Source organism: Puma concolor, chromosome B4, assembly GCF_028749965.1.
Source record: "Puma concolor isolate L17-30 chromosome B4, mPumCon1.1.hap2, whole genome shotgun sequence".
Classification (NCBI taxonomy): Eukaryota; Metazoa; Chordata; class Mammalia; order Carnivora; family Felidae; genus Puma; species Puma concolor.
In genome coordinates this window covers 16,313,541-16,341,137 of record NC_141673.1, presented here as the reverse complement: position 1 = coordinate 16,341,137, position 27,597 = coordinate 16,313,541, and the positions used below count along the sequence as shown (strand labels likewise).

The window sequence follows — 27,597 nt, the reverse complement described above, 5'->3', positions numbered from 1 at the left end:
GAGGACATAAACGAGAAGGATAACTGAATTAGTTGAGATTATGCAACAAAGTTCCTCCAATTGCCATGTTCACAAGCTTGGAGACCACTTCTCTGAGCCTGGGTTCAGTGGGTGTTCACCATCCAGTGTGTGGGTGAAAAAAACCAAAGCAGGGGGCTCCAGAAGCTTCCAAGGTCCCATCCCACGAAAGGCTAGGGAACCGAGGGATTATGACCATGACCCTGATGTCAGATAGCCCTGCCCTAAATCCCAGCTCTGAGACTTTGGGCAAGTCGTTTGACCTTCCTAAGACTCTTCTTCCTCAACTGCAAAATGAACACACTGATGATAGAGGACAGAAGGCATATACTCAGAACAGCGCCTGGCACACACACTCGTCACCCAGTAAATGTTTCCTGCTATTAAGACCGTTAGGGAACATACCCTCCATCTGCTCTGAACCTTCCTACACATTGGAGAAGGTGGATGGGTCTCAGTGGAGATTTCCACTTAATTCCTCCCCTCTCCAGGATTTCTGCTGTCAGCTGCTTGCATGCCCATTCATGCAATGAGGGAGGTTTCCCTCCCTCAATGTCACTTTTTTTTTTAAGTTTATTTATTTATTTTGAGAGAGAGAGAGAGAGGCAGAGAGGAAGAGAAAAAGAACCCCAAGCAGGCTCCGCACTGTCAGCACAGAGCCCAACACGGGGCTGGAACTCACAAACCTCGAGACGATGACCTGAGCAGAAATCAAGAGTTGGGCGCTTAACTGCCTGAACCACCCAGGCGTCCCCTGGACGTCCCATTTGATTCTGCCTGGGAAACAGATATCCTATGACCACGAAGAAAATGCAAGCTGGGGTTCTCCCTAGAGTGAGCACACCCTTGCCTTGCCTTTCCATCCAAACACATTCACATGCTGGGCTCGGAGCTCACCTACTCAATGGAGTGTTAGCCTCTTCCCTCCCACTCATTCTGCTAGTTGAAGGAAAAGTTCACTTTCAACTCTGCTAAGAACCATTACAAGGTAATTATCCACCTAGGAGGCATGTTCTGCTATTACCGTCCCACTTTCCACATGAGAAAACTGATAGGTTCTTTAAAAGTGAGAATTTTCTGTCTCACACAGAATCTGGCACAGAACCTGCCTCACAGACATCCTTGAAAAAGCGGTGCCTGCCTTGAGCTGAAGGGGAGTGTATACAGATCCAATGGGATCCGAGAACCGGGAAGGTAATGGCCCTCCGCATGGGGAAAGTCTCCTTACACTTGTCAAAGCCTGCACCAGACAATCGGAAAAGAGTTTTGAGAAATAAAGACACTTCCCTTCCCCTGCAACAAGGAGTCCTTTGGCCAAAAACCAAGCAACAGGAAATGAAATCTACATTTTACCAATTTCCTTCAGTGAATCCCAGGATTCTCTTCCTGTGAACCTGGAGAACAGTCTGTCTCAGCCCCTCGATTTACAGGTGAAGAAAGGGGGCTCAACACTAGGGTACCTACTTCAAGTGACACGCAGCACCCAGGCGGCCGGGGATACAAGGACAGCCGGCACGCTGGCCTGCCTTTCCCAGGAGGGCTCCTTCCAAGAATAACACTTAAGGAGCGTTTGCTGTGGACCACACACTTTTCTCAGACCTTGACGCACAGCTCATTTATCTTCACAGCCACTCCCATGTCACAGATGAAGAAACTGAGCCAGGCTGACCATCTCAAGGTTACACAGGAGGTTCAGGCAGGCTCTGAAACCCAACCCTCCCCCATGCTCCCTTTCAGATCCATAGATTGGATCATCCACTTCCTTTTCACCATCCTGTAGAAGACACAGAGTGTCCCTTGGCAGTCATGTCCCTTGGCAGTTAGGCAAATCACACGTGAGCTGAGCCCAGGGCATGAGGGAAAGACAATGGCCAGCAAGGATTCCAAACCTGCAGCAATCAGCGGTCTTGGTGGCTTTGGAGCCACTTGAATATGAGGAGCTTGACACAGAGGAGGGAGTGGGGGAGGGGAGGGGGCCCTTAGAAAATTCTAACACAAAGAAGCAGCTCCCTCCTTCACACTGGGAAATCGCCCTTGGGCTCTGAGACACTGGAACCCGGCTGTCCCCCTCCCCTCCCAGGGAAGGGGGAACCTACCACACATGCCTCCTAGCACAGTCCCCGGGGAAACTTCATGCTGTCTCAGTATCTCTAATGAAAGTAAGCGACATGGAATTCTTCTCTTGAGTTTAAAAGGCAAATCATGATGGTGTTTTTTCCAGACATACATTAACTCTGCACTCCAGTCGGTTTACAATTCCTAAAGCACTCGATTTACAACCCAGGGAAAAAACGGTTTGCAAATCTTGCAAATGCACTTTGCATCTAAAGCTTGCCTCCTCTGCAGAGCTGACCACCAGGCTTCTCAGATGGGGGGCTGTGGGAGCAGCCCAAGGAGGTGGTGGGGGGCGGGCGGGGGTGGGGGGCAGGGGCAGATGCCCAGGGTGGCAGCAGGGGTGCAGAGCTGCAAGAGAGAGGCACTTACCTGACAATGCTAGGCTCTCCACACCTGTCCACACAGTGGTGAGGAGGGGGATGACCCAGAAAGGGAAGAGGGTGGGGACCCAAGGGACCTTTCCTGCTGCCTCCCATGGTCACAGAGCGCCCCCCCTTCTCAGGATTGCTGCTGCACTCCCCAGTCATTCATTCATTCATTCATTCTTACTGAGCACCTACTATAGGAAGGGCACCAGGCCACAGGCCAGAATGCAGTGAGGAGTAAGAACGCACCCCTGCTTCCCTCCTAAAGGGGGAGGAAGGGGAGGGCATACACAGACAATTCGTCAAACCCACATAGTTCACATGTTCTTTTTTTTTTTAATTTATTTATTTTGAGAGAGAGCGCACACACATGGGAGGGGCAGCGAGAAGGAGAGAGAGAGAGGAAGGAGAGAAAGAGAATCCCAAGCAAGCGCCACACTGTCAGTGAAGAGCCCGACGCAGGACTCAAACCCATGAACCGTGAGATCATAACCTGAGCAGAGATCAAGAGTCAGACGCTTAACCAACTGAGCCGCCCAGGCGCCCCATAGTTTACATGTCCTGAAGGGAACGGACCAAGGGCCGAGACAGAGTAATAAGGAAGTGGGAGTCTGGACACCCAGCTGGGAACCTTGAAGGACGTGGCAAATTCCGTGTTTAGCAGGGAGAGTCATGATCCAAGATAAGAAGATCACCGGGTACTCTATGTGGTACTTCTCACCAAAATAGTAGCACCAGCCCTTGTTTTCAAGAGCCTGCTAGGCGCCAGGCTCTGCTTCAGAAGCTTCCAAATCCTATCTCTCCTACCAATCCCACTTGGTGGGATGCCGGCAGCCACACTTTCTAGACGAGAAAACAGAAGCTCGGAGACAAAGTGTGGCTCGCTCAGGATCATCCAGCTGCCAAGTAGCAGGGACGACACTGAACTTCTTCCTCTACACCCCACTGATATCCTACCTTGCATGTTCCCAGATTATTCCAGATGTATTACTCACACGCCCCAACTAGGTTCTCAGGATCTCGGTGGCAGCACTTGTCATATTCTCCTCTGAAACTGCCAACAGTCCTGAGCACTTAGTACGCACTCATTCAATACATCTGCTTTACCACTAGATTAAAAGAAAAAGAAGGTACGTCAGCCCCCGACATATGTTGTGTCTTTGTTATGTGTTTTTAGTATGTCGTGTCTGAATATCACAACTCAGCCACAGAGCAGCGATGAGTGGCAGCTAATAAGAATATTGAAAGCCACCGCCAGGTAAGTCAGGTGGCGGTGTGCAGAACATATACACCCGGGGGCCCAGTGGAGGGACAAGTGAATGGCATCTGGTTCTCCCAGAGCCATCAGTCTGGGGCTGCTGCAGGCCAGGAGGGGAGCCTTTTCCTATTCACTCGCCTAGAGGGACGCCATTTTCTAATTCAGACAAATGTGCCCTTTTAGACCAGCAAAAGCCCCAGCTGCATCCGCTATGCATCTGTGCATCTGCTATGTGTGAGGCACGGGTCTAAAGGCTCAGCCGCATCGCGGCATCTTCTTCCATCTTCTCAACAGTCTGGGGAAGAAGAACCATCATAAGCCCCAGATGAGGAAACAGAGGCTTAAAGGAGATGAGTAACACCCCCAGGTCACAAAATTGTTAAGCGGTGGGACGGAACGTGGATCCGGGCATTCTGGTTCCAGGGTGCTCTCGTGGCCACGGCACACAGGTCACTGCTTTCCTCGTCTTGCACAACATTAGAATGAGACTTCTGTGGACCCACAGACTAGAATCTTGGCAGCCTGACAGACATGGGCCTCCACCCCCGAGCCCCTTACTCCCCCCACCCCCCTGAGCCCCGGCTTGTTGCTGTTTTGTTTTTCAATTTTTTTAACATTATTTATTATTGAGAGATAGAGAGAGACAGAGCACAGCAGGGGAGGGGCAGAGAGAGAGGGAGACACAGAATCCGAAACAGGCTAAAGGCTCCGAGCTGTCAGCACAGAGCCCGACGCGGGGCTTGAACTCACAGACCGTGAGATCATGACCTGAGCCGAAGTCAGACGCTTAACCAACTAAGCCACCCAGGCGCCCCTGTTTTGTTTTTTTAGTAATAGCTTTATTGAGATATAATTTTCATACCACCAAATTCACCCGTTTTAAATGTACAACTCAGGGATCTTCGGTATATGCCCATATTTGTGCCACAGCCATCATAATGTTAGAACATTCTCATTACTCAAGAAAGAAACCTCGTGCCCATCAGCAGCTACTCCCCACTTCCTTCCAACCTACTCAAGCCCTAAGCACCCCCTCATCTACTTTCTGTCTCTACGGTTTGGCCTATTTGGGACATTTCACAGAAATGGGATCATGCCATGTGAGATCTGTTGTGACTGGCTTCATTCACTGAGCATAATGTTTTCAAGGTTCATCCGTGTTACAGCACGTTTCAGTATTTCATTCCTTTTCACTGTTGAATAATAACCCATAAGTATTCCATAAATGAAATTGTGGAATGGATCAGATATAATATTCCACAAAGAAAAAGAACACACCACGTTTGATTTACCCATTCATCAGTTGACAGATGTTTGGGTTGCTCTTACTTAGGGCTCTTGTGGATGGTGCCACTGGGAACATTTGCGTTCACGTTTCCGTGTGGACGTGTGTTTGCATCATTGGGAAGGCTGACGAGTGGAACTGGCCATCCCCATTTTTAAAACGCAGTTAAAAGTTTACCGAAGGGCCCTGCCGTGAAGTCAACATCTGGCTGCTCTTGGGCTGTTTCCAGAGAATGTTATCAATACAGCCAGACTCTGCTCACGGGTGGGTCATCTGGCCGAGCCCCTCCTACTCTGGGGCCTGGGATCTTCTCATTCCTGCCCTGCGTAGCGTCGTCTGGGCCAGCGCGATGATAAATGCATTCTGCTTTAAAACAGATACTTCACAAATCATAACTTACAGATGCTCCAGGACTTTCATGTGGGAAAGACAAATGAGACTGAGGCTGTCTGACTCTGGAGCCACTGAGGACAGGAAGCCACGGCCAGGAAGCCGACAAGCCCTGGACAGACGTCTCTCTCCCTAACGAGTGCCTGAGCACATGTAACAGAAAGGGAATCCGTGCGGAGAATGGTCTGCCTGGCTTTGCAGACTTCGCTGTGCAACCGGCCATTCGTTTCCAGCCGTTGTTTTTTCTTCCCAGCAAATCAGAAAGCTCCTTGAGGTCAGAGACGATGACCTACGGCCTTTCCATCTCCTAAGATCTTCCCTAGCTCAATGCATTCACTTCAGTTCCATCCTACAAGACTTCGTTGAGGACCTACTATACGCTTGGCACTACGTGAGGCAGTGACAGGAGGTAATAAGACAGGGCTTCCCAACAGACAAGATACTTTGCCTCAATCCTCCTTTCCTGCGGCTTCCCAGGAGGAAGTGAGACGTCCTGTGCGGTGTGGGCACATCTCTACCTGTACGCGGGGAGGTGAACCAGCTGACCTCTCCAGACCCGCTAGGGATTCCAGAATCAGAGGCTACTCGAGGAACAAAGAACTCAGTGTGTGTCCAGATGGAGAGCTCCCTGACTTGACTCATTAAAGCATACTCACGGCCCAACAAGCAGTTTGCCAGAAGCAGACATATCAACGCGGTTCCGATCCTTATCTTCTCATACCTCAATTCTTGCGAAAACCTCCAAGCTAGCCTCCCCTCTCCAAGCCAGCACACCAGACTGCTGGGCTCAGAGCCCCACTGCGACCAGAACCCAGGTCAGCCCACCTAGAGGAAGAGATATGGTCAAGGTCTCTGCGTTCACACTGCCTGGGTCCAAACCCTGACCCTGCAGCTGCGTGTGACCTTCACAGTTGGTGACTCGGTTTCCGTGTCTAGAAAATGGGCTCATTATGAGAATTAAATCGGTTAATATGTACGTGGCAATGGGGGCGCCTGGGTGGCTCAATCAGTTAAGCGTCTGACTCCGGCTCAGGTCACGATCTCACAGCTCGTGAGTTCGAGCCCCGCGTCGGGCTCTGTGCTGACAGCTCAGAGCCTGGAGCCTGCTTTGGATTCTGTGTCTCCCTCTCTCTCTGCCCCTCCCCTGCTCATACTCTGTCTCTCTCAAAAGCAAATAAACATTAAAAAAAAAAATGTAATATGTACATGGCGATGTACCTGACCCATGGTATAAGCCCTCATAAAGTATTAGCTGCTGTTACCATCATGAAATATTATTATTACTAGCCCCATCCTATCTTGTCAATCTTGCCTCCCAGCACAAACCCTGCATCCTAAGCAAAACGGCCTGCTCACCCTAAAATCTCCCTTTGCCTGAAATTCCCTGTATCTCAGTCTCCTGAAACCCAAATCAAGGGTCATCTTGAATATCAACTGCCCTCGCTAATCCTCCACTATGCCACTGCCCCTTCCCAAACAGCACAAAGAAACCCCCCCGGGGAAAAGAATCACCCCATGGCTGGTCTTTTGACACCATGAGCAAAGAACCACGCCCAAATCCAGAGGCCATCCATTGTGCAACATGAGGAAGGTTCTCCGTTTCTGTAGCAGCAGCGGGTTTCGAAACCGACTACTTGACATTCTTTAGCTGTATGACCCTGGGCAAGTTATCCAACTTCCCTAAACATCATTTTTCCCATCTGTTAAATGGGTCTAGCTAGACTGCACACCTCTCAGGGTTGTTGTAAGGCTTCGATGAGAGGAAATGTCTGTAAGGCAGTTAGCATGGCACGTCACACCCCAAGCTTTCAAAAATATCGGCCAGTAATAATCACAGCAGCGGCGGCAATCGGGGAGGGGGTGTTCCTGTCCAGGATTGAACTCAGCGAAATGTACTAAGCTTCAGGGAGCTACATTCCAACGTGAAAATCACCTGATATAATCCAGTCCCACACAAAGGAGGTGCTCAGACCTAGTGACTGCTTATTGCCTCCTCCACCAGATGGGTAGCCCCGTGGGTCTCAGTCATGCCTGTGTCCCGGCCTTTCACACGGAGAGAAACACAGGGGAGATGGTAATAACTCTTGGTTGAACTGCACAGAATTAGCTCAAAATTTGTAAGTACATTTTATCTTTGCTACTGGACTACGAGCTATTTAGGAGCGAGCATCACATCTCGCTCTAGTAAAGATTTATTAAACAAGTGATGGAAAAACACCAAAGTGAGAATCAGATTGGTTAGACCCAGCTCGGTTACTTCCTGGCTGTGCAACCACAGAGAAATCACTTAACGATTCTATGCCTTATTTTTCCCGTCTCCAAGAGAAGTTTGGACCACATGTTTGCCAATGTCCCTTTACTCCCTGAAAGTGGGTTGGGGCCATAAATGCAATAAGGCACCCCAGCCACCCCCACGGGACAGCCACACGTCACCTGCCTCAGCAGGCCCGCTTACTACATTATGCCCCTCGTTTGCAGTTTCCCGGCACCAGGCTGGGAGCAATTTTGGGCTAGGGTTTCAAACACCCATTTTTGGTGAGAGCAGTTCCTTTGCTAAGTGAAGATGCCCCATCACCCAAGCTAGAGCTCCGGCAGCCAGGAACGCCGCGGCAAACCAGGGGCACACTCTGCCCGCTGATCCGCCACTCCCGGACCAGACCCCTCCTGGAGACCTCGCCCCCCGGCTCGGGAGAGATGACCTGGTGCAGGGGAAAAGTGGAACCCTTGATGGTGAGGTGATCACATGACACCTCTCCTCAAAATGTTGTTTGTTTTTGGGGTTTGGGTTTTTTTGGCAATAGTTTGAGCAGCCTGAAGGTCCGGGCAGTTTGGCTCAAAGAAAATGCATGCCGTGTTATGCCACAGGGCTCCACTCAGCAGCCCTGCCTAAAACTGTATCAAAACAAAAGTTGTGCAAGAAACAAAGCCCAAATTCAAGGCTGTAGAAATGCTTTCAGATCCTATCACAATCTGGCTGATTGTCTCGGCTCTTCATGGGCGCACTTTTCTGTTCACCTTGTGTTCCCTAATCAAGCCGAGAAGCCGATTATTTCCCCTACCACTCTGAGTGATACAAGGCTAATTTGTCCAATGCACCATGTCCCTCTGATGGTATTAAAATCTAAATGAAAGTCCACGTGAGATGAGGAAAAAAAAAGAATCTGCTAAAAGAAAACAACTAAATTGGTGAATTTCACTTTTTGAGGCTTTCTATAGACGATTTTATTCAATTATTACAACAGGTCCATGAAAATGGTACCACTGCCAGCCCATTTTACAGATGAGGAGGCTGAGGTTTCAAAGTAACATAGCCTGCACAAGGTCACAGAGCTGGCGAAAAGTCAGGATTTGAATTCTGGCCAGGGCTCTCAGCCCCTCTGCGAGAGTGCTTCCTTGTCGGATGTGTTCATCTCCGGAACAAGCCACTCGGAGCCCTTGTGTCATTGACACCCTCAGGCAGTGGCCACAAACCACATTTGGGAATCAGAGGGGAGCATGGCTGGACCAGGCCAGGCCGAGTTGGCCACTCTGAGCTCGGGATCCTGCAACTTTCTTCGGAAGTGGCTTTCACAGAACATAGAAGACGGTGTTGTGCAGTGCTCTGTTTGATTCCGAAGGCCCTTCCAGATGTGCAATTAAAAGCCACAACATTTTCATTTTTAAACACTTGTCTGCCTCTGAGCTGCTTTCAACAGGGGGAGGGGGTGTCCCACTGATTCCACAGCATCTCCCACCTGGGACGCCAGCTACTCTCACAGGCCAAGCAGCTTCAAGCCTCTGCTCCTCTTGAGAGGACGTGGGCACACATGAAAATAAAACAGCACTTCACACGCTACCCGAAGACTGAAAAGGCAGGCCGGAGACAGTGCTCTCTCGGGTTTCTTCAACCGCACCCCAAAAAGCAAGGTGCATCCTTAGAACCAGAAGCAAACTCCAAGTCCACACTTCAGATGAAAATTCCTTGCTGCTCTGGACAGATTCTGAATCACCAAGCGCTGGACAGGCAAGAACGACTTGCTGACCGAATTTTTTGTGTGTTTGTTTTATTTTCTGTTCAGCCAGGCATAGGGAATTTTCCACCTGACAATTCCTGTTTCTCACTTAAGTTCTTACACCATCTGTGAGCACTGTGCTCAGCAGGGGGAGGACTCAAGGCCAAGGAGGCCTTCCCATCTCCAAACCTCAGTTTTCCCATCTGGTTAATGCAAGGTTCTCACCACATGATTCTGCTTAACGTTCTTAAGTTTATGTATCAAATAGAAAGCAGTTTGAGGATTTCCAGCTCCTGAGCTGGGATCTGCTACCAGACTCAAAATCTTCACCTAATTTTTTAGTAAAACAAGAGATTTAGCTGAAATTAAGAGCACAATGGGAAACAACCAGGGCTGGACAATAAGAGAGCAGGACTTCAGTCTCCCGGCTGAGAAAGGAGCTTCTCCCGTTCTCAGGGCGCCCCCTAGCGGCCGTCCAACTAAATCCCGACGGAATGTTCAGAATTTCTGCAAATAAAGGGAAAGACACCCACCAAAAGAGAAAGGCAGGCTCCCGTCTCCTGATTGCAATCCCTTTCACTCTAGCCTCGTCTGTGGATCAGACAGCAAGACGAATGCTTGACAGGAAGCCCCAGGGAAACTCAGAAAGGTGTCTCCCATAAGACGAGATCTCATTCTTTCAAACAGCTGGCGGCCGCTCCCCAGCATTCGGGCTTCTGTGTCCTCCAGACACACCCTTACCACTCAACCCCTCACAGGCTCACATCCTCAACCTGCAGCTCCAGCCGCGTCTGTTTTTCATTATTCCGCTTCCCAGCTTCCCAGCGCGATTCTTCAACAGCTATTAAGACAACACGAGCAAGGAGCGAGGCTTACTTCTTGCTTCTTCAACATCCAGCCTGGGGAATATCACCTCAGAAGAAAAGCATGAATGAAGTGCACGTTTCTCAGCCTCTTCTTCCACCAACCTGAAAGTGCGTTCCTCAAAGTACATCTTTACAACCGTCTCTACAGAATTTTCAACCTACAAAAAAGTGGCACCTGCCCAGAATGAATTCTGAACCACTTGTTGGCTGTAGGATTTGTTTACTGAAGACGCCTTTCAAAATACAATGCACAATGTCTCGAATTTCCAATTAACCTATCACAGACCCTTTTTTTTTTTTTTTTTTTAAGCTATAGAATACAGTTGGATCAGCCCAAACAGGGAAACTTAGGATGCGGGAGTTATCCAGGTATCCAAATATTTGAGAATTGAGGGGCTAAACTTTCTGACTGGTACCCCCTACCCCCACCAGAACTGTTCCTGTAGAGATCGAAAAGAAAAATACCAACATCAATCTGCCACTTCCCTCGCCAGTTCGTTTCGCTTTTTCGCCGTGGTCATTTGTTAAGTGTATAAGCAACTCTGGGCCCCGAAACACCCCCCAAAAGTGCACGCAAGGAGTATCATAATTAGTTCCTGACTTTGGCCCTAAATCGATTAAAATACATCTGATACGCTTCAAATCAAAGAACCATGTTAATTTTCTGCCACACACCACACGAAATCTTTCTGCAACAGTCAGTCACTTTGAACCCAACCCTCTAGCCACAAGCGGTGTGGATTTCAAGGGCCTGTTCTGCAGAAAGGAAAACGACAACAAACCAAGTTCAGGACAACACAGAGACCCCAAGGCACTCAAGGAGCTGCAAATGGGGCTGGGACCCTGGCAGGGTTTCAGCTGTCACGAAGAGTGGGGCGGCTGGGCCAGACCCCGCAATTCAGTAGCCCTGAAACCAGGACCTGAAATGCAATGGAGTCGGCTGCAACTCGGCATCTGTGTGGCTACCCATGCCCTGGGCATTTCAGTCCTCCCAGAAGCCGGAGGCAAACTGTCACAACCCGCAGGCATGCAGCAGCCTTTTACTTTTGCTCCCAAACCTTCTCTTTTAAAAACAAACAACAACAAACAAAACAAAACAAACAAACAAACAGACAAACAAAAAACAGAGGCAGGAGTCCACCCTCCCTTGCAGCTACAGCAGCACCAGGGTGATGGGGAATAGGAGTGGGAGTGGGGGGTCGCATTCATCTACAGGACACAGGACTTGGGGAACCACAGCACCCCGCTGAGGATGTGGGTCTGTTCGGAGTTAGAGCAGCGAGGCATTCCAGGGCTTGGTCTGAATGCGTGCCCGCGAGGGAGACCTCCACGGTCCCAACGTTGCAAAGTGTTTGCAAATCATAAACACTACTTTGCTGCTGGGAGAAAAACCCCCAAAATATGCGCAGACAGGATGTAACAAGTGTTTCGAGAGAGACAGACACGCCTGAGCCACGGCGAGCTGGGGAGAGTGAGGAGTCTGTCTGGGGGTTCCTGGGAAGCCGCTCTCCGACGAGAGAGTCTCGGTGCCCAAGACCCCCGCCCCGCGCGCCCTGGCTCCGCCGCCGCGTCCGACCCCGCGCCCCCGGGGGCTTCCCGCACTCACCACTCGGCCCGAAAACCTCTCGGTGGCCCTCTTGACTTTGCCGTAGGTGCCTTTGCCCAGGGTCTCCTGCAGTTCGTAGCGGTGCTTCAAGTTGTGCTTGTGGTGATGCCGCTTCACCCCGTGCGGCTTCCTGGGCTCCGGGGCCGCCGCCACCGCGGGGGCTGCGGTTGCCCCCGCCACCGCCTCCGGGGGAGAGCCCGGCGCCCCCGGCCGCAAGTCTGGGCCGTCCCCGGCCGCGGGCGCAGCGGCCCCCTCCATGTCCGAACGCGGGGCGAGCCGGGCTGGAGAGGGCAGGACCGGGCACGGCGCTCGCGGTGTCGGGGTCCCCGCCGAGGAAGCCGGGGCGCGCTCAAGGTCGCCCCCGCAGCATCGGGGAGGCGGCCCGATCCCGCTCGGGCTGCGGCTCGGTCACTGGCGGCAGCGGCGACTGCACATCTGGCGCCCCTGGCGCGCACGGTCCGCGCACCGCCCCCCGGCCGCGGCGAGCTGCGGAGCGTCAGGCGAGGTGGCGGCGGTGGCAGGGGAGGCGGCGGTGTTTGCAGGAGGGAGGGGAGAGGGGTGGCTCCGAGCGCAGGAGGGGGAGTGTTATGTGGGGCGCCGCGCCCCCCGACCCCTCCCCGGGAGGACGCGCAGACGGGGCGGGGGCGGGGGCGGCGCGCTCGGCCGGCCCCGGGGGAGGGGAGCGAGGGGCGGCGTGACCGGGGCTTCCCCACCTCCCCGCCGCCGCCCGGGGCCCGGGGCCACCCGAGCTGGGAGGGGGATGGGTGCGTGTCGCGACTCGCCCTTTGTGCCGCGCCGGGTAGGCCGCAGCGGCGGCCAGGGGGCTTTGTCCTCGCTCGGCCGGGCCGGGGCCCGGGGGCTTCCAAGCCCCAGCGCCCCCTCCTCGGGCTCGCCCGCCGCAGCTACCGCGGGCCCGCTCCCGCCGCCGCCTCCTGCTCCGGCCGCTCGGCCTCCCTGCCTGCTGGCGCCCGGGCGGCGGCGGCGGCAGCGGCTCGCCGAGCCCCGAGACGGGGGAAGCGGGAGCGCTCCGAGCCGGAGGCCGCCGGGGCCCGCTCGCGATCCGGCCGGGGGCGCCACGGGCCCGGGCGCCCCTTCATTTTCTTTTAGGTGTCGCCGCGGCCGCCAGGCCGGAGACGGAGGAGAGGCTGGGGGAGGGGAGCAGGGCGGGTGTTGGGTTACAGGCGGTGAGTCACGGCCCCTCCGCCGCAGTGCGCACCCCTCCCGCCCCGCCGGGGCTGGCACCCCGCCTCCGAGGCCCCCTCCTCCGGCTGGGGCGGCTGTGCTCGGCGGAGGACCCCAAAGGGGGTGGGGGGGCGCCTCGACCCCGGCCCCGCGCACTCGCCGAGGAAAGGCGGAGTCGGGGAGGAAGGGAGGCCCGGAGGCTGAACCTGGGGCCTGCCGCGGGACTGCCTGCCCTCCGACACCAGCCAGGGCTCCGGCCGCCTGGGAAGGGAAGGCAGTTGGGGGCGTGGAAGAGGTGCGGAGCCAGGGGCGCCAGGACCGAGCCGGGCGCCCACCCTGCCCGCGAAGGCTGCCTTCGGAGGTGGGCGAACCGGGGACCTCAGAGGGAGCAGGGCCGGAGCCCTCTGAGCAAGAGGCGACCGGCAGGCCTCTTGGCCCCCTTGGGCCTTGGGAGTTTTCCTCTAACTGAAAGGACCAGATCTCGGAGGTGGTAACGGTGACTGTACCCCGCAGGCCGAGGGTCGGGCGGAAGGGCGTCCCACCGCGGTGAAGCTGCCCCCCAACCCCATACACACCTTCTCCTAAGAAGCTGCAAGGCAAGAGAAAAAGAGGCCTTAGGGAATTTTTTTTTATAATGGTGCAGTATACCAGACTGGGATAGGGAGCGTGAGGTATGAAGAATGTCCCGTGCGTTGTACAAACCGCCTGGTGGTTCTTTACTTTTCCACCAGTGAGCCGCTCTCCACCTTCCTCCTCAGCTCTCGGGTTCATCCCTTCTGCATTCCTGCTGTCTTCACTCATGTCTACCCCTTATCACCTTACCCTGGGCTCCCGCGACAGCCTGTCCTGCCTGGGAGCCCCCTCCCTAATGCCAGAGAAATGGCCTAAAGTGCTGCAGTCATCGTGTCCCCCAAACCTGTGCCTCTGCCACACTCCAGCGTTAGGCAGAGTCCTTCTCTGTCCAAACTTCTGTCAATCTGCTGATGATGACATAAACCCCTCTCTGCCCCCTCCTGCCTTCCCTGAGAACACACTGATTATTGCATAATACAAACAGGAAGGCCATGTCTATGCAAATCCTATTCTATCCTCCACACTTTGCAGGGCCCCCCCGCCCCCATCCTGAAACTGTATTCTGCTTATATATAAAGTCTCTAGACATTGTGCATGTAAATTAAAGAGTCAGAGTGAGCAAAGTATCGGTTTATCCCCCATGGATAGGCTGTGTGACCTTGGTCAAATGACTTAACCTCTCAGAGCTTTTGTGTCTTCTTCTTAAAATATGGATTCCCCGATCTGTTTTACAGGTAAACAGACTGCATAGTGGTGATGAAAATTGTTCACCAAGCATTTCCTGGTTCTCTCCCCCCACCCCCCACTCCCAAGGGATGTGGTAGGAATCTACTACCTTATATGACTCACTTGGGCCAATGGAATGAAAGCAGAAGTGATACGCATTGCTTTCAGGTAGAAACTTTTAAGGGCCAATGGGCAAATCCGCATGTCTTGAGAATCCCAAAAGTTCAACCCTGGCAATCTTACGTTGACAACCGTGGAAATGCAGAGACAGAGCCTCACCAAGCCAGTGTGGGTCTCTGTAAAGATGGCAGAGTAGGCCCAGCTAATCTGCATTAGAAAAGTAGCGTGAGGGGCGCCTGGGTGGCGACTTCGGCTCAGGTCATGATCTCCCCCCACCACCGTTCGCAAGTTCGAGCCCCCTGTCAGGCTCTGTACTGACAGCTCAGAGCCTGGAGCCCGCTTCAAATTCTGTGTCTCCCTCTCCCTCTCTCTGCTCCTCCACTGCCCGTGCTCACTCGCTCGCTCTCTCTCTCCCACACACACACACACACACACACACACACACTAAATAAATACATACATACATAAATACATTTAAAAAAAAAGAAAAGTAGTGTGAGCAAATATTAAACGTGTGCTGTGTTATACCAGTGACATCAGAGATTTATTATAACAGTGTAATGTAGCATTCTGGCTAATAGTGTTGCTTCCAAATGCTTGCGACTTAATCAGTCTTTGTTGAATGAATAGCACTTAACGTATTCTGATACTGTTTTATGATAGTAAACCGTCCTCTGTAAGGTGGTTGTCATACCCCCTATTTTCAATTAAGGCCACCACATCAGAAAACTGACTTTGCCTGAGATCTCACAGGTCACAAATAGCAACGCCAGGATTTAAACCCCTGCCTGTGCAGTTCCAAAGCTCATGCTCTTCCCCTTCTGCATGTGCCATGCTACCTCTCCTTAAATGGGAAGGGTGGAAACACCCAGTCCCATGCCTGGCACACAGTCATGCCCGAGCACTGGGAGTTCCTCTCCAGACTGAATTCCTATAGCATTTATAATCTGAGCCACACTTCAGCACAATGTTATCACACATTGTGCTCAAGTGTTTTCACATAGATAATAAAGCGTTTCCTCCAGCAAGATCCCAGGCTGCCTGATTAAGAGCTTGAGTTCTAGAGTCAGACTGCCTGGGTTCAAATCCCAGGCAGTTGACCACCTCGGACAATCCGAGCAATTGACCACCTCGGACAATTCTTTTTCCTCTCTATGCCTCCGCTCTCTGACCTTCAAAAGGGTGGTGGCTACCGTGCATTCATCTTGCAGTGTCCTCCGGGCCTGAGTGTATGGATGGACGAGAGACTACTGACAGTCAGCAGAAGGCCACAGCGGCTTGTGACACTTGGATGTTACATTTGCAGGGTGGGCAGGTGGAAGTCGGAGGGGGGACTCCCTATGAAACTCATAAATGGGGAGCTGCGGAGATGAGTGCCACCACCAGGCTTTCTATGGGCGGGCACTGCAATTCCTAGTGATTTGCAGCACATTTGATTGGCCTCTGAAGAAAACCCATTATCTTTGAGGAATTCAGTGCATTGTACAATTATTGGCTTTAATTGCTTCTACATTTCCAGATATCTTCCCCTTTCCCCAGGCAATTCAATACTTCACTCGGCCCATACCACAAAGTACTGATTTAGTAAGTGCATTTCTCCACCCTTAGAGAAAGAGATGGGGCGGGGGGGGGGGGGGGAGCTTAAAAGCACCCACACAGTTTTCTTTCATTTGCCAGTATAGCAAGTGCTGTTACCTCTAGAGCAAAGGTGATTTTTCAGTATGAATTTTAGGGTCTTTAAAATCTGAGCTCCCCTGATTCTCTATTGAATATAACCTAATTATATCATGGTCTCTAAATACTTGACGTAATATATCATATTGTTTTGGTGCAATTGACAGCAACTTTTCAAATAAAGGTCAACGCACACAACAGTGCCTATAATTTATAACAAAGTATGTGGTGTGAAGCGTTTCTGTAAGGTTGGTCACCTAATTACCTTGCAATTTCTACTCAGATATAAATTCTGATTTCTTTTCACTAGTTTCTATCTCCTGTATAAATTGTGTGAGGAGTGTTTTCCAGTAGTTTTCAAAAAAAGAAAAGAAAACAAATCTTTGACCTTCAGGGAAAGTTCCTAACTATGCAGTTATACTTGAGATGAAAATATTTGTTCAATGTTTCTTTGTTACATTGAATGGACTCCCTGCTACCTGATCCATAACCGATAATAAACCATATTACTTATTTACAAAAAAAAGAAAACAGGGGCACCTGGGTGGCTCGGTCTGTTGGGCATCCGACTTCGGCTCAGGTCATGATCTCGCGTTCCGTGAGTTCGAGCCCCGCATCGGGCTCTGTGCTGACAGCTCAGAGCCCCGAGCCTGTTTCGGATTCTGTGTCTCCCTCTCTCTCTGACCTTCCCCCATTCATGCTCTGTCTCTCTCTGTCTCAAAAATGAATAAACGTTAAAAAATTTTTTTTTTAAAGAAAATAAACAACAGGTTGTTTTTTTTTTTTTTAAAGTGTGGTGGCTATAACATAGGTGGTGTTAGGGACGGTAACAATAATATGTGTGAGGGCTGGTGTGAAGGTTAAAGGATATAAAGTATGCACTCAATCAGTCATTGTTTTTATTATGCTTATTTTTCATCTTGCATGACTCCTACTAGCAATGAGGCAATTAAAATCAGTTTAATCATACTACTCGATTAGACTCTGACTCCTAGCTTCATTCTGGTTATGTGACAGAGGTTATAACATCTGAAGTTGGAAGCATGACATCCGCACTGTGCTACAACTTATATTTACGTAAGGCTGATGACTTGTTCTTTATTACGCTTTCTGTTTTCAAAGCATTTAAAAGAAAGGACGTTTGCTTTCTTGAGAAATACTTGTTCAGAAAACATAGTAATACCAGTATCGTGTATCCACGATCTGTCTGCCAGGACCTTTCTATGTATTACCTCCAATCATCATAAAACCGCAAGGTGGACATTATGATCCTCCATTTGGCTGTTAAGAACCGGGAGGCTCAAAGAGGTCAAGTTGCTTATGACCAGACAGTAACTGCTTTAGTCAGAATTTGAACCCAAGTCTCTGACTCGGGTTTTGTTCTGACCCCTATTCCAAGCTACCTGACATCTCAGTTCATCTCAATGAATGCCTATGCTTTGGTTGACGCTAGTCTGCCATTTTTCTAGATGAGGTTTTGGAAAATTACCTAAGATTGTGACGTTTCTGACTTAAGAATTTTGCCTGGTAGACATCTTACATTAAAGAGCAACCTGAGAAGTTACATATTCTTCACTGTGGCAGAAGCTTGCTAGCTAACCACCAAATATTCATGCTTGTCCTTTCACAGAGGAGCTGACAGATAGCTGCTCAGCTGCGGACAGATTTCCCAGCCTCCCTTGCATCCAGGCCTGGCCGTATGATTAGTTCTCTCTAATGGAATTTGAGCAAAGTGATGTTCATTTCTTCCAGACCAGGGTGTTTAAAAAAAAAAAAAAAAAAAAAAAAAGCCTAGCTGGAAGCAGAGGGCTCCCAAGACACCAGAGGATGGTGGAGTCACAAGATAAAAGAAGCCTGTGTCACCAGGGGCACCTGGGTGGCTCTATCGGTTAAGCGTCTGACTTCGGCTCAGGTCATGACCTCACGGTCCATGGGTTCAAGCCCCACAAGTCGGGCTCTGTGCGGACAGCTCAAGGCCTGGAGCCTGCTTCAGATTCTGGGTCTCTTTCTCCCTCTGCCCCTCCCCCACTCACACTCTCTCTCTTTCTCTCTCTCTCTCAAAAGTAAATAAACAGCTGTGCTGACAGCCAGAGCCTGAAGCCTGCTTCAGATTCTGTGTCTCCCTCTCTCTCTGAACCTCATGCTCTGTCTCTCTCTCGCAAAATTAAATAAACAGTTAAAAAATTTTGAAACGGGGCGCCCGGGTGGCTCAGTTGGTTGAGCGACCGACTTTGGCTCAGGTCATGATCTCACGGTTTGTGAGTTCGAGCTCTGCGTCTGGCTCTGTGCCAACAGCTCAGGGCCTGGAGCCTGCTTCGGATTCTGTGTCTCCCCCTCTCTCTGCCCCTCCCCCGCTCATGCTCTGTGTGTGTGTGTGTGTGTGTGTGTGTGTGTGTGTGTGTCTCAATAATAAATGAACATTAAAAAAAATTTTTTTTTAAATAAAAAAAAAAAGTCTGTGTCCCTGAATCACCTTGAATAAGGGGAATGAAGACCCCCCCTCGCACCAAAACATCAGACTGGTACGTGAGTGAGAAATAATCTTCTATGTAGTCACTGAAATTAGAGGGTTTATTTGTTACAACAGCTAGTGCTGCCCTAATACATACAGCTTACGCTAAGTCTGTATCTACACGTGAAAAGCAAAATGGAAGATCCTAACAACCATCTGAAGACTTAGAACTGAAAGTGCCACTTTTATATGTTCCATGTACTCACTTATTTAAGGAGAAAGCAGATCATTTGGGGCCGGAATTTTTCTCTTCATTTTTCCTGGATTACACGTATCAGGGATCCACTAAGCACAGTAATCGACAGTCATAAACCGGTAAGACAAATTTAGTCATTCAACAATATCTCTTAATTTTCTCCTCTACACCAGGCATCTAACACAGGCCCTGTCTCATCCTCATGAAGCTTCCAACCTATGGGTAATAAACACAATTTACAGCATTTAACTGACCGCTGGCCACCAAACTTCTTGGGAGAACCCAGGCTCCTTGAAGGTGAAACAGAGGACTAAGATAAAAAGTAAAATTTACTCACAAGTCAAAACAGAAAGCTATGTGTCTTCCCCTGCTGAGCAGCTAGAGAAACAGGAAGGAGGGCAGGTACGAGCCTAGTCTCCAGTGTCAAAACCAGCTCAGTTCAGGGGTGCCTGGGTGGCGCAGTCGGTTGAGCGTCCGACTTCAGCCAGGTCACGATCTCGCGTTGTCCGTGAGTTCGAGCCCCGCGTCAGGCTCTGGGCTGATGGCTCAGAGCCTGGAGCCTGTTTCCGATTCTGTGTCTCCCTCTCTCTCTGCCCCTCCCCCGTTCATGCTCTGTCTCTCTCTGTCCCAAAAATAAATAAACGTTGAAAAAAAAAAAAAAACCAGCTCAGTTCAAATCCTGGCTCTGCCACTTACGAGGTGTGCAATCTTGGGTGACTTCATCTCTGTTTCTCAGGTTGCCTCGCCTTTCGAATGGGGACATTCAAAATACCAGCTCAAAAGGTTTTTGTTGAGGATTGATTGAGCTAATGCAATAAACAGCCTGGGGTGGTGGTAGCACCCAATAAATGTCAGCTGCTAATACGATTTGCCACCTTCCCTATGATACGCTATCGATATCTTATATTCCGTCTTGTGCCTGACAGGTTACAAGGGAAGGCCAGGAAGAGAATTATAAGTAGAATCAGTTGCTATTACAGGGGTTCAACTGAAATAACCCAGACCAAGTACCCTTGCAATGTTTCTCACCTATTTGGTGATGGGAGGGCAGGGGATCCAACTGGGAAGGACAGCATCTGTTTAGGCATCCACCGTAGCATGGAGACAGCCAACAGGACGAGGTAGGGTTTCTGGTCCCTGTTGTCCCCGGGGGTGTTGCCTCGGGCAGGTGCCTTCGCCTCTCTGTGGAATGACATCACCAGGCGAGATGACCTCTGATGCCCCTCCGTGCTGACAATTTTTGATTCCTTCTGGAGGCTGCAGCTTTGAGCCCCTTGCCCGTTTCTTCTTTTCCTCCCTTCTCTGCTCACGTGTACAGAAGACAGAGCAAGCAAATGACCGCCAGTGGTTCCACTGACTTTGTTTCCTCTGTCCTGAACATTGTACTGGAAAAGAAGGTAGCTTGTCTCAGAGGGCATAAAACAGTGGGGATTTGTTGGAAGGTTCTCTTGGGGAGAAAAGAAACTGAAGAGTGATAAACTCCCCATCAACAGGGGAAGTGCGGGCAGGACTCCAGAAGCAGGAGACCACACCTTGCCACCCTGGAAAGTGGAGAGTACATATATCACATGCAGGGATGCACTGGGGTCATGTGGGACAATAACTCTAATTGGCTATCATAGAACAGCCTTTGGATGTCGTTGGGGTTACGTGGGGCGGGGGAGGGGGGGGTTGTCCAGGCAGGGGGATAGAAAGAGCTCATTTCCACATTTTGCTCCCTGGATGGGTGAATACACTCAACCATATTAGCTAAGTATTTACCATGGGTCTGTCACGTTTCTAGGTACTGGGGATACAGAAGTGAACAAAAACCCTGCCTTCCTTAGGTTGACAGATAAATAGTGAGCCACTGACAAATAAATGTACTACCAGTCAGGTGATGGTAAGGGCTGGCCAGAAGACTACAGCAAGTTAAAGAGGTAGAAAATGATGACAGTGGTAAGGAGAAGACTTTCTGACAAGGTGAGGTTTGAGTAGAGTCCCTAAGGAAGCAAGCATATGTACAATCTGGCTATATGGGGGATAAATACGGATACCTCAGGGAAGAGCCTCCCAGGCACAAAGCCTTATAAGTGCAAATGTCCTGAGGCAGGAATATCCTTGGCATGTTCATGAAACAGTGAGGGGGTCATCATGAGTGGAATGAAATAGAGGAGAATAGTAGGTGTTAAGGCCAGAGAGTGACTGAAGGACAAAATCCTGTAGGCTTTGTGGAATGACGAAAGAACTCTGGGTTTTATACTGAGTCAGGCAGGAAACCATTGGTGGATTCTGATTAGAAGAGTGACATAATCAGACTTGGGTTTGAAAAGTCTCCCTCTAGCCATTGTATTAAAAATAGATTTAAGGGGCGCCTGGGTGACTCAGCTGGTCAAGTGTCCAACTTCAGCTCAGGTCACAATCTCACACTTCGTGGGTTCGAGCCCCGCATCGGGCTCTGTTCTGACAGCTTGGAGCTTGGAGCCTGCTTTGGATTCTGTGTCTCCCTTTCTCTCTGACCCTCCCCTGCTCACACTCTGTGTGTGTGTGTGTGTGTGTGTGTGTGTCTCTCTCTCCCAAGAATAAATAAACATTAGAAAAAATTAAATAGATTGAGGAGGGAGGGAAATGATGGGGGCAGGGGACTATGAAAAAGGCTAAGGGGAGGCTCCTGCAAGAACCACAACACCTCAGTCAGTCTCCTCAGTGCCTTCCTCCTCATGCTCACCGTGGTTCATTCCTAAAACACATATCTATCTGATTCTGTGTCTCCCTCTTCTAAGATTCTGCTGATCTCCTGTGGCCTTCGGGACAAAGTCCAAACTCCTTAGCCTGTCAGGACAGCATCCCAGGATAAGAAGAACATTGGCTTTGACCTCAGAAAGACCCAGATTAGAACCCTGGCCTTGGCGCTCACCAGCTGTGTGATGTGCCCAAGTCGCTGGAGCTCTTTCGACCTCAACTTGTCCTCTTTCCTCCTTGTCCTGGGTGTTATCACCTGCGTGTCAGCTCCATGAGGGCAGGGACTACGTTTGCCTTGTTCCTTGCTATATACTCAATACCCAGAACAATGCCTAATATACAGTAGGCCCTCAACAAATATGGGTGGAGTCAACAAACAAGCTAATGTAGGAGAGAGCATCTGGCAGAATGGCTGGCACACAGGTGCCCAACAAGTATACCTTTTTGTTGCTGATTAATGCTCTTTCCCTTTCCCTGCAAGGTCTGACCCTAACAGTACTCTTCCTGATTCGTATCCACACCACCTCCCCCCACCAAGGACCATGTGCTCCAGGGGCCCCTCTGTTTCATGCCACTCCACATTTATACATGCTGTGCCCAATGCCTGGGATGCCCCCTTCCCTGTCCTCCAGATAACAAACTCCTACTCACCTGGGAGGCCCAGCTTAAGACATCACCTCTCCTCTGCTCCTATGCTAGACAGAATGAAAGGCTCACTTCTCTGTCCCCAGAGTACTCAGTTCCTGGGTCTATTACAGCACTTACCTCATGGCATTACAATCATTCAGTTATGCGTCCAGCTCCGCCCCGTTGCCTGGGAACTCCAGGATAGTCAGGGATAGAATAGCACTGCCCAATTAGAAACATAATGTGAGCCACATATGGAATTTTATCTTTTCTAGCAGCCACATTAAAAACAAGGTTTAAAGAGAGAGAGAGAGAGAGAAATTAATCTTAATAATGTATTTTATTTAACCTCAAATGCCCAAGATATTATCATCTCAATATGTAATCAGTACAAAAACCCACTGATAAGATATTTTATATATCTTTCTTTTGGTACGAAGTCTTTGAAACCCGTAGTATATTTTACACTTAAAGTAAACCTCAATTCAGAGCTACGCTTGCAATGGTCAAATTGAAATATACCCCAGCAAAACAATAAAGTTGTATTTCATAAAAAAAATTATTTTACACTGCTCCAGCGTTTTTTAACTTATATTTTAGTTAATTGCATAAAATTAAATTTTTCATTCCCCCGTGACAGAGCCTCATTTCAAGCGCCCCATAGCCACACGTGATTAGTGGCTACTGTATCCAACAGTATAGATCCAGATCTTATTCTTCATTTGGATAGAAGTATAGACCTGACTTGTAATCTATGAGCACTGAAAGGATGGATGGACGGATAGATGGACAGACAGATGGAGGGATGGGTGGAAAGATGTATGGATGGATGGATGGATGGATGGATGGATGGATGGATGGATAAATGGAGGGATGGATGGATGGATGGATAAATGGAGGGATGGATTAATGGATGGATGGATGGATGGATGGATGGATGGATGGATGGATGGACAGATGGACAGACAGATGGAGGGATGGGTGGAAAGATGTATAAATGGATGGATGGATGGATGGATGGATGGATGGATGGATGGATAAATGGAGGGATGGATAAATGGAGGGATGGATGGAGGGATGGATGTACGGACAGATGGACAGACGGATGGAGGGATGGGTGGAAAGATGTATAAATGGATGGATGAATGGATGGATGGATGGATGGATGGATGGACGGACAGACGGATGGATGGATGGATTTTACTAAATTTACCCCCTCCCTAGTTTACCTTCTTATTTCTTACTCATAGAAATGCAGAGCCCAGGAAAGAGAGAAAGAACTTAAGGGAAAGGTGAATCCATAGAAATCTTCCATGGACTCCAATTTTTCAACTTGCCCCGTGGGACAAAGTTCAAAGTCATCAAAGTTCTACTCTCTAATCCAGCAGCTCAGCAACCAAGCATATTCAACTCTTTGCTTAGATGTCAAAGCAACATGGGGTCTTTCCTGGCCATCCTGTTTAAAATTGCAGCCCACCCTCTCCTCCTCCATCCCAACACTGGTGCTACTTACCCCTTTACCTGTTTCATTCTTCACCATTGCACTTACTGGCATGTCATCTGTTACACATTCTATTTGTTTGTTGTGTTTGTCTGGAAAACCAGGGACTTTTATGTATAATATGATGCTCTCATAAATCCCCATTGCCAGGAATATGATAGGTGCTCAGTAGTTATGCGTGGAATGAACAAATGGATGGATGGATAACTTGAGTTCCAGCTCTTTCATCTGCCAGCTCTATGACCCCAGCAAGCAATTAAAGATTAGAGCTCAGGTCCTTCATCTGTAAAATGAGTATATGCTAATATTTGCCTTGCAGAGTTGTCTGATATGATCCTACAGGGTTAATGCTTACCTTCTAGTACTAAGATTACGTCTATGCACTCAAGTACAAAACCTACGTTGGCAGGTAGTAAGCACTGACAAAATCATAGCTATTCTTATTCTATTTAAATAATAATATTAGATCCATTCTATCAGGTCTTTAACAACCAGGTAAAGCAATTAAATTTCCCAAGTAATTCTGTCCCAGACAAACAAACAAACAAAAATAACTAGGTCAGGAAAAAATAGTCTTGGGATCTAGATTTCCTACACGAATGCCTATATTTACCTGTCCTGTTTTTATTTATATTTCTAACCATGGGATACAGGTCCCCTCGGCCCTGCCCTGCCAAGACCCAGGGCAGCTCAGTGTCAGGCCCTGAGGCTGCTATGTTTACTGTCACCAGGGACTTAGGCTCCAAAAGCAGGCACGAGAGACAGGGCATTCCACACAAGTCACCAGCCTGCCTGTGACGGCAGAAGCTGTCGGCCCCCCTGCTCTGGAGCAGTCGCCCAGGCCTCAGATGGCCCAGGGCCTGGCAGCTGGGCCCAAGGGGAGCCGGGCTGCCCAGGCGGCCAGCTGGTGACGGATGCATTAGCTGCCTTCCTGACAGATGAGACAAAAGCCCCAAACTCCTTTCAAGGACCTACTCCTCCCGCTCCCTCTCTAGCCTCATCCTCTGACACCCTTAATCTAACAGGCACGTTTCCAATCTGCCCTTCCCTCCATGACTCTCTACATCCACCTGTTCATCCATTCAACCAGCACATGTTATTTGAGCGTCCACGGCGATGTAGTCACCGTGTCAGGGCTGGGGATAAAGGGTAATATAAGATGGTCCTCTGCCCTCGGGAAGTGTCTAATGCCTCCCCCTGATGTGATGCTTTACAGTTTACAAAGCACTCACACATGAGTGGTCTCTCTTAAAAATCTCCTAATGCTGTTTTACTTGGGATTAGATATTTTTATTCACCCCCGCCTCCTGTATTTCACTGGTTGTGCTGAGAGACGGGATGCCTTACCCAAGGTCTCCCAGGGCACGCATGAGGAGCCAGGACTCAAACTCAGGTATTTGGCTTATACCCCAGGGTGTATCCATGTGACATCACATCTCACAAACAGCAGTTCTGTAAAAATCACAAAAAGTCAGCTCACCGAAAGATAAAGGCCATTTGATGGCTCCAAAAGATATTGCATGTTATACATGGGGAGGAGAGAGATGCTCCCTCCCCCACGAGGCAGAAGGGAGAGCCTCGGAAACTTACAGGTATTCAGATGGATCGGGAACCTCACCAGATCTGCCCGTCCCTTCTTCCTCCAATGCAGGTGCCCGGCTCAGGATTCCTAGAATCTGAACACAGAGCCCAGACGGCCCAAATTAACACAGTGTGGACAAATGCTGGAAACACATGCGCAGGGATGAACCACACCTCTTTTCCCTTGAAGCACCATTTCTGGCGTCCCTATCTTGATTCCTGAAGTTTTCGGGGAGAAGCATCCAGGTGGCTTTATAAGAAAAAAACATCTTCCCACAGCACCACCAAGTGGCTGAGTCTCTGCCCATTAAAAACTCCATAAAACAGAGGCTCACTCCAATGAGCCAAGGCACAAAATATCCAACGACCAGGACTGGGAAAAAGAACTTGGCAAAACCAAGGTGGGGTGGAAAAATTCATTCAGGGGAGATCCAGGAGGCGTGGATGCCCTTAGGACAGGAAGAAGGCAAGTGGCCAAAGCTCTTTATCAAGAAGCAATTTGGCAGAAATTTATAGACTAGTACTGTGACAAGTGGCCAAACTTTCCCTTTTTATAGATGGGAAAACTGAGGCCCAGGGAAGTTCACGCTCTCATAGGGTGGCATAAGGGTGATGATGTACTCTGTGCAAAGCCCATCATCTGTATGGTCTTAGTTAATCCACACAAGCCCAAGAGAGAGGCGTTACTGCTCCCCAATTTCACAGATAAAGATAGAATAGGACCAGCACACTATGGTCTTCGCCTGCTTTTTTGTGCCTTACACAAGCTGAGAATGGTTTTTACATGTTTAAGCCATTGGAAAAATCAAATAAGGGCAATATTTTATGATCTCTGAAAATTAAGTGAAATTCAGATTTCATTGCCGTAAATAAAGAGCTATTGGAACACAGCCACACCCATTTATTTATGGACATCGATGGCCTGCTTTTAAGCTATAAGAACAGAATTGGGTGTTTTGACACAGACCATATGACTGTCAAAGCCAAAAATATTTACTACCTGGCACTTTACAAAAAATTACGAGCTCCTGGGATAGAGACTCAAAGAATATGAGGAACTCCGGGAGAAGCGATACAAGGAAAAAAAAATAGAATCTGACGTTACAGGACCAGGTCTGTCACTGACAGTGTGATCTGCAAAATGGGAGTTAATAATAAAATTCCCTATGGGGTTTGTTGTGTGCATGAGTTAAAAAGCTAGATGCAAAAACTCTCTGCACTGCAAAATGCTCCACCTTCGCGTCCATTGTTGTTTTTTGAGATTAAAGCCACCTTAGGACCCCAATCTTCCAACTCCTCATCCTGCACACTTTCTGCTATATCACATAGTCTCTCTGGGCCTCGGCTTCCTCATCTATTAAATGGGCATAATGATACCTTTCATCACATGGACACAGTGAAAATGAAAAAAAAAAATAAAGAGCATGTTTGTGAAAGCCACTCTTAAAATATTTTGTGTATGGTTAGCCTCAGGGTCTCCATCTCCTGTTTCTAATGAAATGGAAGGCCGTGAGTTTTCAGCATCCAGATTAGAGTCCTGGGAGCCAAAATGAAGAGCTGGGGAAAGGACAGGACAAGAAAATCCAGCCTGGCTTCAGCTTGGCCTCCTGCCCTTTCCGAAAGAGCAGCCCCTTCAGTGTTCTTTTGAAAGGGCAGCTGGTTGGATTCTCAGCACCTTCATTATGCCGGAAGGGCATTTAGGGAAACTAATGTGTCCTTGGGGTATTTCCATCCAGCAGTCCCCTCCAGCCTGACATTCTGCACCTCACCTCCGGCCCTGGGCCACCGGCAGGCTTGCTCTTGAGCTGTGGTACCAGCCACTCGCAGCAGGCATAGCACAGGGGATGAGGCCCAGGGACCAGATCCTGACACGGACAAAGTGGACCAAGGCAGCCAGCTGGGTAGTTAAGGAAGGGAAGCAAGAGTCTGCTGCTGAGGCGGGAGATGGTGACCAGCCCACCCAGCCCACACCTGGCCACAGCAAGATAGAGCAATTGTCCAGAGTTTGGGCCCCCAAGGCCTTTACCTAAAATGTTCCAGCAGCTCTCACCAAATTGCTTGGGTCATGGGCCCACCTGCTGGCTCAGATCTCCATTTGACTATGTGACTCCTTAGCATCCAGTTGCATCTATCTATTAAAATTTTTTTAACGTTTATTTATTTTTGAGACAGAGAGAGACAGAGCATGAACAGGGGAGGGGCAGAGAGAGAGGGAGACACAGAATCTGAAAGAGGCTCCAGGCTCTGAGCTGTCAGCACAGAGCCCGACGCGGGGCTTGAACTCATGGA

General features: G+C 49.6%; 1 protein-coding gene across 1 annotated transcript in view; it reads right to left on the bottom strand.

Annotated features, from left to right (window-relative positions):
- NUAK1 (NUAK family kinase 1) overlaps nt 1-12,543 on the bottom strand; it is a 73,457-nt gene extending 60,914 nt beyond the window's left edge. The window contains exon 1 of the mRNA XM_025926441.2: nt 11,896-12,543. Coding sequence (XP_025782226.2) covers nt 11,896-12,153 — 258 coding nt within the window. The 5' untranslated portion in view covers nt 12,154-12,543. The remainder of the gene's footprint in view (nt 1-11,895) is intronic.
- Between the last annotated feature and the right edge of the window lie 15,054 nt (nt 12,544-27,597).